The 12718-nt window shown below is 47.7% G+C and overlaps 5 protein-coding genes across 5 annotated transcripts; all 5 read right to left on the reverse strand.

Annotated features, from left to right (window-relative positions):
* Positions 1-5491: 5491 nt before the first annotated feature.
* On the reverse strand, positions 5492-6027 carry LOC123725489 (histone H3). Its single transcript, XM_082958909.1, has one exon. The coding sequence runs from the start codon at positions 6025-6027 to the stop codon at positions 5617-5619; it is 411 nt and encodes a 136-aa protein (XP_082815035.1). The 3' UTR covers positions 5492-5616.
* Positions 5811-6945, reverse strand: LOC145859442 (histone H2A). Its single transcript, XM_082958911.1, has one exon. The coding sequence runs from the start codon at positions 6898-6900 to the stop codon at positions 6514-6516; it is 387 nt and encodes a 128-aa protein (XP_082815037.1). The 5' UTR covers positions 6901-6945; the 3' UTR covers positions 5811-6513.
* A 519-nt stretch (positions 6946-7464) lies between these two features.
* LOC145859447 (histone H1) lies at positions 7465-8362 on the reverse strand. Its single transcript, XM_082958917.1, has one exon. The coding sequence runs from the start codon at positions 8184-8186 to the stop codon at positions 7563-7565; it is 624 nt and encodes a 207-aa protein (XP_082815043.1). The 5' UTR covers positions 8187-8362; the 3' UTR covers positions 7465-7562.
* A 1015-nt stretch (positions 8363-9377) lies between these two features.
* LOC145859452 (histone H2B) lies at positions 9378-9848 on the reverse strand. The gene has a single exon (XM_082958922.1). The coding sequence runs from the start codon at positions 9803-9805 to the stop codon at positions 9431-9433; it is 375 nt and encodes a 124-aa protein (XP_082815048.1). The 5' UTR covers positions 9806-9848; the 3' UTR covers positions 9378-9430.
* A 418-nt stretch (positions 9849-10266) lies between these two features.
* LOC145859453 (histone H4) lies at positions 10267-10699 on the reverse strand. Its single transcript, XM_082958923.1, has one exon. The coding sequence runs from the start codon at positions 10640-10642 to the stop codon at positions 10331-10333; it is 312 nt and encodes a 103-aa protein (XP_082815049.1). The 5' UTR covers positions 10643-10699; the 3' UTR covers positions 10267-10330.
* Between the last annotated feature and the right edge of the window lie 2019 nt (positions 10700-12718).

Below are 12718 nucleotides of genomic sequence, written 5' to 3' on the forward strand. Positions count from 1 at the left end.
GGTCCCAAGTAGAAAGGAGAAACGAAGGTGACTCTTCCACACACATAATCGCAACAAGTAACACACAAAACCTTCATGCCATAATTGAGACACCGTCAAATCCAAAGGGGGAAGATGTAGGCAACGGGGAAACAAATACACATGGAATGCCATAAAGCCAAAGGGGCCCATCATGTTTTTTTTTCTTTATTGTAGACATTTGACTCATTTGAGTGAATGCATACATTTCATACAATGTCTATTTTTTCTTTTTTTTTTTTTGGTACTGGCCCCCCGTGGGAATCAAACCCACAACCCTGGCATTGCAAACACCGTGCTCTACCAACTGAGCCACAGGGAAGACGGCACATGTCATGTCACCTCATCAGTCATTTTGCTATTGAAGGCCATGTAATGTAACATCAATCTTCTTTTTTCTTCCCTAGACACGATCCAGCCTGACAGTCAGGGAGCCAAGAGGACCTGAGGTTCCGATGGGAAGGGTGGTGATACCTCTGTAAGGTGAAACGCAGTAACACATTCCTCAGACACCCACCCAATGAAGGGCTAGTGTTCCTATGTGTACAGAGGCGATAGGGATGTGCAAATATCGTATTGTGCTTTTCTTCACAAACCAATAACAAAGCGTCTTATTATGGAATTACTGCTATGAGGTGGATCATTTATAGGCCAGATAGCACTATGCCCGCCAGATGGCCTCAGATGTTGCAGAAAATGACCGCCACAGGAGGAGGGCCCATGTCAACAGGTCATTCCAAAAGGGAGACATTTTGGATTTCAATTGACTTCACCTTTCTTTAACCAGATAGGCAAGTTGAGAACAAGTTGTCATTTACAAACTGCGACCTGGCCAAGATAAAGCAAAGCACTTCCACACATATAACAACACAGAGTTACACATGGAGTAAAACAAACACAATGTGAGCAAATGAGGTGAGATAAGGGAGGTAAAGGCAATAAATAGGCCATGGTGGCGAATTAAAACACTGGAATGCTAGATTTGACAGTACATGAAATACTGGGGTGCAAAGGAGCAAAATAAAAATATCAATACAGTAGGGGAAGAGGTAGTCGTTTGGCCTATTTATAAATGGCCTATGTACAGCTGCAGTGATCTGTGAGCTGCTGAGACAATATGATCAATCACTGCAGTTTAATAACATCTCAAATCTGACTAGCTTTCATCTTACAACTTATTGTTGCCATAATTGTCTCTTACTTCTACTTGCTGGCTGCCAGGCCTCGGTTTAGTACATCAAGGAACACAGGTTGCCTTTTAGGAGAAGGACTGACAAGCTTTCAACTAGGTGAGATACAGCTACTGTCATGAAGTCACTTTGTCATAGCAGGTTAGGAGAAATAGGTAAAGGGTTAGGCTTACCCACTTACAAGTCACCACACAGAGAGCAGACTCGAAGCACAACTGCACTGTCTGGAAGAGCGCACCGGACTCAATTGGAATCCCTCAAACAGCACACTAACTACATTCCGCTTTATGATGTCACAGTCAGCCCCTCGGAACACTGGTCCTCAACATTCTCAAACACCTTGGATACCGAAGGCAAACATTCTCTAATCACTCACAATCACAAATCAACTAGGGAGAAGGCTGCCAGGAATTGGACGCTGAGAAGCTAACCTCCTTCACAGAGCAACATCATAGGACTGGGAGTGAACAATACTCTGTCCGCGTACCTGGTTGGGGCCTGGTGTTCAACAGCAGGTTAGACTCTGTCACTTGTTCCCTTCAACTGCTTGCTTGCATTCCCCTATTATCAACAGCTGTGTTCCTCTATAGGCTAGAGTGCAGATACTTCACACCTATAGGCTAGGAGTTTTACTTGGACCACAGTGACATTGCTGGTAATTAGCCCGCAGCACATAAAGTGGACATACTATCTAATCTAATCACCCATCCAATCCAAATCTATTTGCCACATACACCTGTTTAGCAGATGTTATTCCGGGTGTTGGGAAATGCTTGCTTGTGTTACTAGCTCCAACAGCACAGTCATGTCTAACAAGTAAGATCTAACCATGTCCCAACATTCCACACAATACTCACAAATCTAACAAAACCAATGGCAGACCGGCATAGACCCAGGGGCGGAAATCCTGGGAAAAATAGGATTTGTCCCCCCCAATGTATCACTCAAACATAACTATGTAATTTCAATAATATTCATTATACGCAATGAAAGCAATTGTGCTGATTATAGACACTTAATAGCGCGTTTTTAAGTTTCAAAAGATTGCGACCCCCCCGCCCTTTGCCTCACAATGGTTTGATCCACTGCCAGTTCCAATCGCGCAAATATTAACTATTAAGCTAGCTAGTACCTATTCCATTTATGTGGCGTCGTCAAAAATGGAATCAGCATGCAGATGATGGAAGTTAGTGATTCAAAGGTTAGCGATAAACTGAAGTCAATTACACTCTCATCTACCATTGTGTTAAATATATTTCATGGTGTCGTTGCAAAAGCTACTATTTCTTTATTTCATTTCACCTTTATTTAACCCGGGTAGCAAAGATTAGAGCAAACACCACTGAAACTGAAGTGGTGCTCGCTAGCTTGGCAAAATCAGCTATTGTTGGAAGCCAGCCAATATGAAACAAACTATTCAAATTACAAAAGGTTGCAGCATATGATGTGTAAATGGTGAACTCATACAGCTGTCAACTCTTGTCATTTTAATCCGTTTCACATTTGCTAGCTACCTTTTAGATCGAAGCCCTACTGTAAATAACCTACACACTGTGTGTGTAGCCAGCCAGCTACAAAAATGGCACAAAAATAAAACACGGACATCAGACTATTTTTCAATACACCAAAACGCATAGTAACAACCCTAGTAGCCTAATATCTCAAAGACTAGTTGATACAATGTTCATAACAAAGAAATGAAATTCTAATGGAAATGTTTCACAATGATGTCATTAGGCAGAGCAGGCGGCACACAGACAGCAGAGTTGGGGACAGATATGCAGGGACAGACTGGCAGAGACAGGGAGTCTCAGGTAAGTTTGTTGAGTCTTTGTTTGGCAACATTATGAAAGGTTCTCCATTTTTTCCACTTGTAAAATAGGAACATAATTGGAAAATGCCATGGATACCCCCTACTCTCAACTTCAACTGGTGACTGAACTAAGATTTGTTAAAGGCAATGGTATTGCTGTTGTGTAGTTTTGGGTACCGGTAGTTAGGAGTACGGCAAACACCTTATTTCTTTGCTTCCTCAATATACATTGACCATATTACAATGTAGGCTATGTGTTACACCACTACTTTTGGTGTCCCCCTCAGGAATTGCTCTTGACAAAATGTCATGTAATTGTCCCCTCCAAAGTTGATATCAGATTTTCGCCCCTGCATAGACCTACATACATGACAATAGAAAGGTGTATATCCATATGACATGAGCCATGCAAACTAGCTCGGCATGATAAAAGTAACCGGTGTTCCATTATTCAAGTGCCCAGTGATTTCAAACACAAACACACACCTCAGTGCAAGACATGCAGAAGGACTAATGAAGAGGAGATGAACAACACCGGAATCATGTCCAATTAAGGGAAGAAAACCGCCCACAACAGGGTTCAGCCGAGATGCAATGTTGATTGACACCCTATGCTTCATTTAGGAGCTCAAAGGAATAGGTCAACTCGTATAGATAGGGAGGCATTTCACCGCCACCTGCTGGACCAGAAGTCATGTTGCCAACACCTGCCTGAATTCAATTCATCAATGCCTATAAGGAATACGTCCGCTCATCATTCAAGCCACATAGGGACGGATTTTCGCGACACCTGCTGGATCAAAAGTGCTACTCACAATGGCCACACAGCGCATTCATCCCTCAACCTATGGGGTCCAAAAAATATATTACAATAACTACAACAGATCATCAAATAGGCAGAGGTTCCATGTAGAGTACCTCAAATGATACAGTTACTTTTTCAACAAACCTAATCTGGAAATCATCTTCACCTTTCTAAAGTCATTGCTTTCCACAATGCTATGTTCACATGACTTATTTCATTTCTTCCAATCTATGTCACTATTACTTCATTTGACTGCTCTTAAATCATATTCACTTAACCCTTTTCTTCACCTGCAGATTTGGAACACTACGTCATGTGAATGTATGTTTCTCAAGTATCAAATGAGGGTCACTTACATTGTACTACTTTATTCCAAAGGGATTGCTACTTTTCTCTCTTTATGTGTAGCCAGCTCCAAAAAAGGTCCACATGCCTATACAACTTTTGCTTTAGGACTACATCTTACACCAATGACCAGGGAAAGTGTTGGGAAAAAACGTGGATGATTCTGTGACCAATTACAGAGGCGCTGGCCTTTTCAGCACCACGGAGCTCCGCTATTACCTGTCTCGTGAGTGAAGATGCAGCAGAGGCGCGCTGTCCATTCAAACGCGCGGAATACAGCAACGCATGCGCAGAGAATTCCACTTTTTGCCTGTGCCATGCGTCTGACTATTGTACATTATCCCTTTGGATTGATGTCGTTTTCCCAGCTCTTTTGTCCTGCGTTCTAGCTGTGTGATTTCTGCATTTAACTGGCAGCCTGTATTTAGGGCCTTATCGTTTGTTGAAGCTGTCAAGCAAATCTTCTTTCGCGTAGGTGATGTATCTACACTGTAAAAAAGGATTTGGCAGCCTAGTAGATAGTGGCATCCCAACAACCAACAAACAAATATGGGAGTCAGTAGAATCCAATATTTAGCACTGTGAAGTTGTCATGTGCTGAGGCATTTACTTCCTTATGAAGACTATGCTGCAATCAGGACGTACCTGCACTGGTGATTGCAATTCTGTAATTGCTCAACTAATAATAGGTCAATCGCTGCAGCTTCTTGTGTCCTGTTTCAGAACAGCTGTTTTGCAAGCCGTCGATGATTACATCTATTGATTCCTGCTGTCCTGATACCTTTTCTCTTAACGATGGGTATGTCATTAATGGGATTATTCATGGGATCAGGGATCTGACTTCATCCCACGAAATACATTCACTTGCGTTGGACAGAGATATCATTTTACTGTCAATACCTTAGTCAGTCGCATGAATTATGGGGTGCACACAGCTTTACCCTGACGTGCTAATGATCAGATCAAAACGGCTTTTTTTGTTGCAATCAATGGCGATTATCACAAAGTCATTGACAGACTCTAGCAGAGGACAGAGTTTGGGAAACGCTGGCCTGAAGATCAAATACTAATAGGGAACCACGTTTAACCACTAGATGGCCTCCGTGCTCCACGGGAAAGTTTTCTCAGCACCACTGCAATATGGGACTTTCAAAGCAATGTTTTTCTTAGCTACATAGTGACAATTATTGCCACTTTTTGCCCTATATCATTACTATCACTGTATTTTCCCCTCCTTTGACTGTTCTACTCTAGTCACATTATATTGAAGCTGCAATACTATAAGCAGCTTTTCCTTTCGATGTGACCTTTAGTTAACAACCAACTCTTATTTATGATACGGTCTGGAGAGGGGCGTGTACATATGGAACAATTGTGCCTTTGACGGAAATATGGAGGTGGCTCTTAAAAGAGCCTTTGGGGGATTTTGGACATCAGGTCATCGTTTAAGCGCGCTCTCCGCGAATACGACGGGCCAGCTGGATGTCCTTGGGCATGATGGTCACCCTCTTGGCGTGGATGGCGCACAGGTTGGTGTCCTCGAACAGGCCGACCAGGTAAGCCTCGCTAGCCTCCTGCAGGGCCATCACGGCGGAACTCTGGAAGCGCAGGTCGGTCTTGAAGTCCTGGGCAATTTCTCTCACCAGGCGCTGGAAGGGCAGTTTGCGGATCAGCAGCTCAGTGGACTTCTGGTAACGACGGATCTCTCTCAGAGCCACGGTGCCGGGCCTGTAACGGTGAGGCTTCTTCACGCCGCCGGTGGCCGGGGCGCTCTTGCGCGCAGCCTTGGTGGCGAGCTGCTTCCTGGGTGCTTTGCCACCGGTGGATTTGCGAGCGGTTTGCTTGGTTCTGGCCATGGCGCTAGCTAGCTTCCTTCTTTCACAGTCGGAGTATAGCCTCCAAATGCCTATGTGAAGTTTATAAAGCCGGCAGCGGCGTCTGCTGATTGGACACCATCTCCACACCACCCTGATTGGCCCGTTGGGGAGGCCTCCTCCGACGCCCATTGGACGGGAGCCTCGGCCTCTCCGTGCCGCCCCAAAATCCAACCCCACCCCCCACCTTCGCCGAGGCGCGCTTGGTGTCTTTTGTTAGGGCCGACACTTTACGCGCAATAATAGTCACCGGCCGAATTCTAGCCTGCTATGACAAACGAGGCCTAGGTGTTACTCTTCATTTAAGGCCTCATGATATGGTGCCGTGTATGTGACAAACACTCCAAATACTTCATATGTGGCAGTCAGTCATAGAAAGGACACTTTGCGCTTTTGCAGAGCTAGGTGGTTGGCTCTTAAAAGAGCCTTTGGGGGTTGAGTAGTCAAGTGGCAGCCGCAGTAGCGATTTTACTTGGCTTTGACGGCCTTCTCAGTCTTCTTGGGGAGCAGCACTGCCTGGATGTTGGGCAGCACACCACCCTGAGCGATGGTCACGCCGCCAAGCAGTTTGTTCAGCTCCTCGTCGTTACGGACGGCCAGCTGCAGGTGACGGGGGATGATACGAGTCTTCTTGTTGTCACGGGCAGCGTTGCCGGCCAACTCCAGGATCTCAGCAGTCAGGTACTCGAGCACGGCGGCCAGGTACACTGGTGCGCCAGCGCCCACACGCTCGGCGTAGTTGCCTTTGCGCAGCAGCCTGTGCACACGGCCCACGGGGAACTGGAGTCCGGCACGGGATGAACGTGTCTTTGCCTTGGCCCTGGCCTTGCCTCCGGTTTTGCCTCTTCCGCTCATATTGGTAGCTTCAGTATGTCACAGAAAGTCTGAATGAGCCGCTGGGCACCTCGAGAGCCTTACTTATACCTCGCCACAAGAGGCAGCGATTGGCCACCGGGCCGGTGTGGCCTTATCCAATTGGAGTGAGGGACAGACAGACAGACAGACAGTCAGCCCTAAGCCCGCCCGCCCGCCCGCCCGCAGGCAGGCAGCTGAGTGAGAAAGAAGGGCTAGGCTACTCTGTTTCCCTCCGACTTTGTTACTTTATGACAAATCAAATCACTCAAATCATCCAAATGGGAAACACATAGATAGCTGCACTATTCGCTGCGATTTCCAATACGCTATAGTATTAGGATGATGATGATTAACACATCACAGTGAGGGTGCTGCTGTCCTCTCCAGTATGTATTCTTCTTATTATGAAGATCAATATGACATGGAACACATCTAACACATCACAACAATGGCTCATACACAAATGACTGGTGAGGCTGCTGCACTATTATTATATTATATGCCTCTCTCCGAGTGGGAAAAATGTGGTGCGTAAAAGTAGCCTAGTGAACGACAAGTAGTACATGGAATGACATGCGCTTTTATGGAAAGAGGTGGGTGGCTCTTAAAAGAGCCTTTTGTGGTAACAACATGTGTCGAGTAGAACACCGTTTGTAATAGCTTTACTTCTTCTTGGGGGCTGCCTTCTTGGCCTTGGCTGCCTTGGGCTTGGCGGCTTTGGGCTTCGCTGCCTTGGTAGCCTTCTTGGGGCTCTTGGCCGCCTTCTTGGCCGCTGCGGCGGGCTTCTTCACCTTCTTTGGGCTCTTGGCGGCCTTTTTGGGTGTAGCGGGCTTCTTGGCCTTCTTGGGGGACTTCTTTGCGGCGACGGCCTTCTTGGCTGCTACCTTCTTGGGCTTCTTCGCCGCGGCGGGCTTCTTGGCGGCCACCTTCTTTGCTTTGGGGGCTGCGGCTTTCTTGGCGGGCTTTTTTGCCTCGACGGCTTTCTTGTTGAGCTTGAAGGAGCCGGAGGCACCGGTGCCCTTGGTCTGGACCAGGGTGCCCTTGGTGACGAGGCTCTTGACGGCGATCTTGACACGGGAGTTGTTCTTCTCCACGTCGTAGCCGCCTGCCGCCAGACTCTTCTTGAGCGCGGCCAGGGACACGCCGCTCCTCTCCTTGGAGGCGGACACCGCCTTGACGATGAGCTCGCCTACGCTGGGTCCCGCTTTCTTGGGCTTGGCTGCTGCCTTCTTCTTGGGTGCCTTGGCCGGCGCGGCGGCGGCGGGTGCTGGTGCGACTTCTGCCATGTCTCTCGCTTGGTCCGGTAAACACACACACTTACGGTAGTCTGTGAGGAGTAGTTTGCTGTAGACGCTGCTCTGCGCTATTGAAGCTCCACACCGTGCAGGGGGCTGGCCTTAAACGCGACATGAGAACCATGTAGACTCAAGCCACCCAGCTCGGCTTCTCCGGGCTGGCCAAATGCTCTTTCACTTGTGTTTTCTGGTCGCCAATATCGGTCCAAAAGTCACCGACGGAGCCGTGTTTTTGGTCCAAAAGCCAACGGCCCAGTGAGCAGACTTGTCTCCGTTCAGAATAAAGTCATGTGGGCTGCAGAAGCCCTGTGCATTTTGTTGCAACTCGCTCAAAACCTCACCGTTCGACTGTCGGCTGGAGCTGTGCGCACTGGTTTTCCTGTGCTATTTGTCTCCTAAATGGCCTAAAAGTGCATCCGATTGCGAGCACCATTGATTGTGTAGTGAGCCGAGATGTCTGGCAAGGCAATCAAATGGTTCGGCGTCCCCTGATGTGGTCCTGGGTGTTTTAAAGGAGAGCTCTTTTGGGGACCTTAAAACACATGCACTTGTGAGGCCTGGCTGAGACTAGTGTTGTACTCCAAGTTTCAAGTTGTATTCGTCATGTGTCCAGGACGCACACGAGATATATATATATATATATACATTGTCCAACGCCATGTTTACTTGCACTGTGTGTGTGTGTGTGTGTGTTTTTCTCTTCTTTTCTTCTCTGACTCCGCAGCGTGACTCGTGCCGGTCTTTGTGTCTGTGGGTCTTGGTGTCTGTTTGCCCGGCCGGCGCTATGGAGGCTGGCGCCCCATGTGCTTGGTCGCCCTGATATAGGCCTAGGGAGTGTCTCTCTAGTTAGTGAGTGGAACAAGGGCTGTATCTCTCTCTCTCTCTCTACTTGATTTTTCTCCTCCCTGTTGTATAGTCATTGGAGCACTAGTGGAATCCCACATTCATATTCTTCCTCCACTGGATAGGGCCTCTTTACAGGTCGACGTCATTAGGCTATAGGGCCATTTCTTCTATTCACTTATTCCACAATAACACCTTTCACCTGGAATTCATGTCACCCCTGTTTGACATGTCCTGCAGACAAAGACACCGAAAAAGGCGCCAACCCCCCCCACTCTAAATGATACAGTGGAACACATTCATTTGCTCCTGATGGATTTGCTTTTTTCACTGACAGGGTGGGTGGCTCTTAAAAGAGCCTTTGGGTTAGTACAGCACTCCAAACGGGCTGTTTACTTGGAACTGGTGTACTTGGTCACGGCCTTGGTGCCCTCGGACACTGCGTGTTTGGCCAACTCGCCGGGGAGCAGCAGGCGCACGGCGGTCTGGATCTCCCTGGAGGTGATGGTGGAACGCTTGTTGTAGTGGGCCAGGCGAGAGGACTCTCCGGCGATACGCTCGAAGATGTCGTTCACGAACGAGTTCATGATTCCCATGGCCTTGGAGGAGATGCCGGTGTCGGGGTGGACCTGCTTCAGGACTTTGTACACGTAAATGGCGTAGCTCTCCTTCCTCGACTTTCGGCGCTTCTTGCCGCCTTTCCCTGCTGTCTTGGTGACGGCTTTCTTGGAGCCCTTCTTGGGCGCGGACTTTGCTGGCTCGGGCATGATGCTGATGTCTCGTTGCTTCTCAGAAACGAATGAGGGGGTGGAGGGCGCTTTCCCGTCTTATGAAGAGGAAGCTAAGCAAATTCAGCGGCCGTGGACACGCCCCTGCCATTTGCCCAGTGGAGCTGAGCGCGCGTCAGAGCCTTCCACTCAGAAGCTTGCTTCCCTAACAAAGACCTGCGCGCCCTACCTCCCCCTACTCCATGGTGGGGAATTGTGTGTTTCAAAAAGGGAGGGCTATTGCCTTACGGCCCACTTTGCACCGTCAGACATCCCCTTCTGCTCCAGCCACGTCTACCGACTCATGGTGGCTTTACGTCGGGTGCCTCTAAATCCCACCGTTTCTACACTCCTGTCATTAACACTCCCTGTCCACTCAGAGTGGCTCATAGTTTCTTACTAGATAAGGGACCTCTATAAATCTTCCTACGACAATGGAATTGGCCTTTTTGAAGCGCATGTGGGTGGCTCTTAAAAGAGCCTTTGGGTTCAAGTCGGGATGTTGACGTTCCGAAAAGAGGGCGTTTAACCGCCGAAACCGTACAGGGTGCGTCCCTGGCGTTTCAGAGCGTACACCACGTCCATGGCGGTAACGGTCTTCCTCTTGGCGTGCTCGGTGTAGGTGACGGCGTCACGGATCACGTTCTCCAGGAACACCTTCAGGACACCGCGGGTCTCCTCGTAGATCAGCCCGGAGATACGCTTCACGCCGCCACGGCGAGCCAGACGGCGGATAGCGGGCTTGGTGATTCCCTGGATGTTATCGCGGAGAACCTTGCGGTGACGCTTGGCGCCTCCTTTTCCCAGTCCCTTGCCGCCTTTGCCTCTTCCAGACATGGTGTATATGTGTTCGCTAGCGGAGTTCAAGTGAATGAATGACGTACGCCGGGGTGCGTGGTGCGCTTATTATGTGCATTTGGTGGACCTGATTGAAGCCAGTGGCACAGAAAGCGCGCGCTTTCGCCTGGCCTCTGTTGTAAAGGGGAGGGTGCTCGTTCTAGGGAACGAGGGAGGAACCGAGAACAAATGAAAGCAACTAACATCAGTCAAATACTGATAGAACAAAGTGTGACAACTGAGGGATCAACTAGTACTCTGTGTCCGACTCCTCACATTGTTGTTGTTGTTGTTGTTGTTGCTGCACCTGATTCAACTCATTGAGGACAAGGTGATAAGTAGTTGAATCAGCTGTGCCTCTCCAGGGCTACAACAAAATAGGCTACTCTACCCCTGGAGTTGGAAAACACTGAATTAGTAGGCTAGAGATAGGCCTAAAGAACTCAAATAGAGGTCCCAAGTAGAAAGGAGAAACGAAGGTGACTCTTCCACACACATAATCGCAACAAGTAACACACAAAACCTTCATGCCATAATTGAGACACCGTCAAATCCAAAGGGGGAAGATGTAGGCAACGGGGAAACAAATACACATGGAATGCCATAAAGCCAAAGGGGCCCATCATGTTTTTTTTTCTTTATTGTAGACATTTGACTCATTTGAGTGAATGCATACATTTCATACAATGTCTATTTTTTCTTTTTTTTTTTTTGGTACTGGCCCCCCGTGGGAATCAAACCCACAACCCTGGCATTGCAAACACCGTGCTCTACCAACTGAGCCACAGGGAAGACGGCACATGTCATGTCACCTCATCAGTCATTTTGCTATTGAAGGCCATGTAATGTAACATCAATCTTCTTTTTTCTTCCCTAGACACGATCCAGCCTGACAGTCAGGGAGCCAAGAGGACCTGAGGTTCCGATGGGAAGGGTGGTGATACCTCTGTAAGGTGAAACGCAGTAACACATTCCTCAGACACCCACCCAATGAAGGGCTAGTGTTCCTATGTGTACAGAGGCGATAGGGATGTGCAAATATCGTATTGTGCTTTTCTTCACAAACCAATAACAAAGCGTCTTATTATGGAATTACTGCTATGAGGTGGATCATTTATAGGCCAGATAGCACTATGCCCGCCAGATGGCCTCAGATGTTGCAGAAAATGACCGCCACAGGAGGAGGGCCCATGTCAACAGGTCATTCCAAAAGGGAGACATTTTGGATTTCAATTGACTTCACCTTTCTTTAACCAGATAGGCAAGTTGAGAACAAGTTGTCATTTACAAACTGCGACCTGGCCAAGATAAAGCAAAGCACTTCCACACATATAACAACACAGAGTTACACATGGAGTAAAACAAACACAATGTGAGCAAATGAGGTGAGATAAGGGAGGTAAAGGCAATAAATAGGCCATGGTGGCGAATTAAAACACTGGAATGCTAGATTTGACAGTACATGAAATACTGGGGTGCAAAGGAGCAAAATAAAAATATCAATACAGTAGGGGAAGAGGTAGTCGTTTGGCCTATTTATAAATGGCCTATGTACAGCTGCAGTGATCTGTGAGCTGCTGAGACAATATGATCAATCACTGCAGTTTAATAACATCTCAAATCTGACTAGCTTTCATCTTACAACTTATTGTTGCCATAATTGTCTCTTACTTCTACTTGCTGGCTGCCAGGCCTCGGTTTAGTACATCAAGGAACACAGGTTGCCTTTTAGGAGAAGGACTGACAAGCTTTCAACTAGGTGAGATACAGCTACTGTCATGAAGTCACTTTGTCATAGCAGGTTAGGAGAAATAGGTAAAGGGTTAGGCTTACCCACTTACAAGTCACCACACAGAGAGCAGACTCGAAGCACAACTGCACTGTCTGGAAGAGCGCACCGGACTCAATTGGAATCCCTCAAACAGCACACTAACTACATTCCGCTTTATGATGTCACAGTCAGCCCCTCGGAACACTGGTCCTCAACATTCTCAAACACCTTGGATACCGAAGGCAAACATTCTCTAATCACTCACAATCACAAATCAACTAGGGAGAAGGCTGCCAGGAATTGGA

Source organism: Salmo salar, chromosome 12, assembly GCF_965601325.2.
Source record: "Salmo salar chromosome 12, fSalSal1, whole genome shotgun sequence".
NCBI lineage: Eukaryota > Metazoa > Chordata > Actinopteri > Salmoniformes > Salmonidae > Salmo > Salmo salar.

Excerpts from the sequence above, each read along its gene's own strand:
- LOC123725489 (XM_082958909.1), bottom strand. The coding sequence starts at position 6,027 with ATGGCCAGAACCAAGCAAACCGCTCGCAAATCCACCGGTGGCAAAGCA.
- LOC145859447 (XM_082958917.1), bottom strand. The coding sequence starts at position 8,186 with ATGGCAGAAGTCGCACCAGCACCCGCCGCCGCCGCGCCGGCCAAGGCA.
- LOC145859452 (XM_082958922.1), bottom strand. The coding sequence starts at position 9,805 with ATGCCCGAGCCAGCAAAGTCCGCGCCCAAGAAGGGCTCCAAGAAAGCC.
- LOC145859453 (XM_082958923.1), bottom strand. The coding sequence starts at position 10,642 with ATGTCTGGAAGAGGCAAAGGCGGCAAGGGACTGGGAAAAGGAGGCGCC.
- LOC145859442 (XM_082958911.1), bottom strand. The coding sequence starts at position 6,900 with ATGAGCGGAAGAGGCAAAACCGGAGGCAAGGCCAGGGCCAAGGCAAAG.